General features: G+C 34.0%; 1 protein-coding gene across 1 annotated transcript in view; it reads left to right on the plus strand.

Moving 5' to 3' along the window:
* Positions 1-1945, plus strand: part of LOC102677973 — a 349267-nt gene that overhangs the window by 302782 nt on the left and 44540 nt on the right. The window contains exons 6-8 of the mRNA XM_006613602.2: positions 138-341; positions 972-1123; positions 1811-1945. The exon at positions 1811-1945 is cut by the window's right edge and continues 1 nt beyond it. Of these exons, the coding sequence (XP_006613665.1) occupies positions 138-341; positions 972-1123; positions 1811-1945 (491 nt within the window). The remainder of the gene's footprint in view (positions 1-137; positions 342-971; positions 1124-1810) is intronic.

Consider the following 1945-nt stretch of genomic DNA (forward strand, 5'->3'; position numbering starts at 1 on the left):
TACCGAATTTTTATTGGATCCTTTTTCTTTTTTCACGTTCGATGAATGAAAAGGCAGAAAGATAGTGCACAAATCGAAACCGGAAACGAATGTTTCGCTTACCATGAACATCGTTCATTCTATTTCGTTTCGTGCAGGTCGACCTCAGCCAAGAGTGACGTGGTGGCAAGAGAACGCTCTCCTCGACGACACTTACGAAACTATTGAAACGAAGAAGGTGCGAAATGTGCTGCGATTGGAAAAGTTGGGTCGCGAGCATCTGAACACGGTTTTAACTTGTCAAGCTTCGAATAACAACATGGTCGCTCCGATATCCAGTTCTGTTACCCTCGATATGAATCGTAAGTATAATAATATAAATTTAAATTAATCAATTTACTCATTTTTATTTTAATTTTTCTATCATATAACTGTTAAAGAGCTGTATTTTAAAATTTGAAAAATTTCATAGAAAATCGATTAATTGAGAATATATAATGATAAAACGATGAATATTTCTTCATTTAAAAATATAATGTAAAAATTTTATATTTAGAAATATAAGATTTATCGCGTTCTATAATTATTACTTCGTACTATTAAAAATATATCGATACAAGAATAAATTATTAATCTGAAAAAATTAAATCTGAATAAATAATGTAATATTTCTCACAAAATTTATCTATTTCACCATTTATCAAATCATCTACCAAAGAGAAAAGGAACGCGTATTTAAACAGTTCTTGATAAATCCAAAGATCAATCAAACCTTATCTATCAGTGCTTAACAAATAATTGAACGTTAGTTGCTAAAACCTTGTTTAACGTTCGAAAGTTTCGCGAAGTACTTTCCATTAACCAGCTCGAATCAGGAGTTAGTCGAAACGATTACTCAAACACTTCTATCGTTCTACAAATGTTATGGAATCCTATCTGGAAAGGATAGATCATTCGTACTCGAAGGCTAATGGATAGTACCCGTGTTTTAGTGAAACCATTGTGGGTCCGTATGCAAGAGAAGAACCGTCCACTTAGCGCTGGCACCATATACGAGATCATTTGTGAAGTGGTTGGGGCCAGGCCGACGCCGAAAATCACGTGGTCCAAGGGTAGCATAATGCTGAGGAACGCCAGACAAACGGTAAGGTTGAACTACTGTTGATAATGATACGCTAGCACTACTGATTTTGACAATTGGATTTTATTAATACATAATTAGAGGATTCTTTTCTTAATCCTTTTATTTTAAAAAAAAATAGCTATTATTAATTAATTATAGTATTAATATATAATTAAAGAAAGAATTAATGCTTTCTAATTCATTCCCAGATGATTTCCAGAAAGAAATGAATATTTATAGTTTTTTCTTTAGTTTAATTATACTCTCTAGAAAAAGGAACCTCAACTTTAATAATCTTGACTTTGAAATATATTATATAGAAAGGAATCCTGAGTAATTAATGCATTTTTCTAAAACAATGGAACAAAAAAACGTGATTTTAAAAAATTTCCATTACGTTTCATCGTTAAAAAGAAATATTTCACTTTTCACATAAAACAAATTCGAAGTTATTTAGAGATTTAATTGCGACATAAAGAAAAAAAGAAATCCTTTCATACTTTTTCCTCTTCCTCTTCGAGAGAATCCATGGCCAATATTTTGGAAAGCAATAAGTCTCTAACTTTTCGCACTATCTGCCCGTTGATTTTCAGAGAGAGCTTCGATTCTTTAAATCAGCCCTAGGCATTTATTTTTTCTGGCGCGTGTATATGATAGGCGGGACCAGTTCGATAAACTGTTTTAAATTCATGAAAGGGTGTCCCGCAGATAAGCCCCGACAACAACGTCACCACCAGCGTCCTCACGTTCGTGCCGAGTATAGAGGATGCGGGCAAGTTCCTCTCCTGCCACGGGAGCGTGCAGAATATCCCAGATTCCGAGATGAAGGACGAGTGGAAGCTC

This window comes from Apis dorsata, unplaced genomic scaffold (genome assembly GCF_000469605.1).
Source record: "Apis dorsata unplaced genomic scaffold, Apis dorsata 1.3 scaffold_157, whole genome shotgun sequence".
Classification (NCBI taxonomy): domain Eukaryota; kingdom Metazoa; phylum Arthropoda; class Insecta; order Hymenoptera; family Apidae; genus Apis; species Apis dorsata.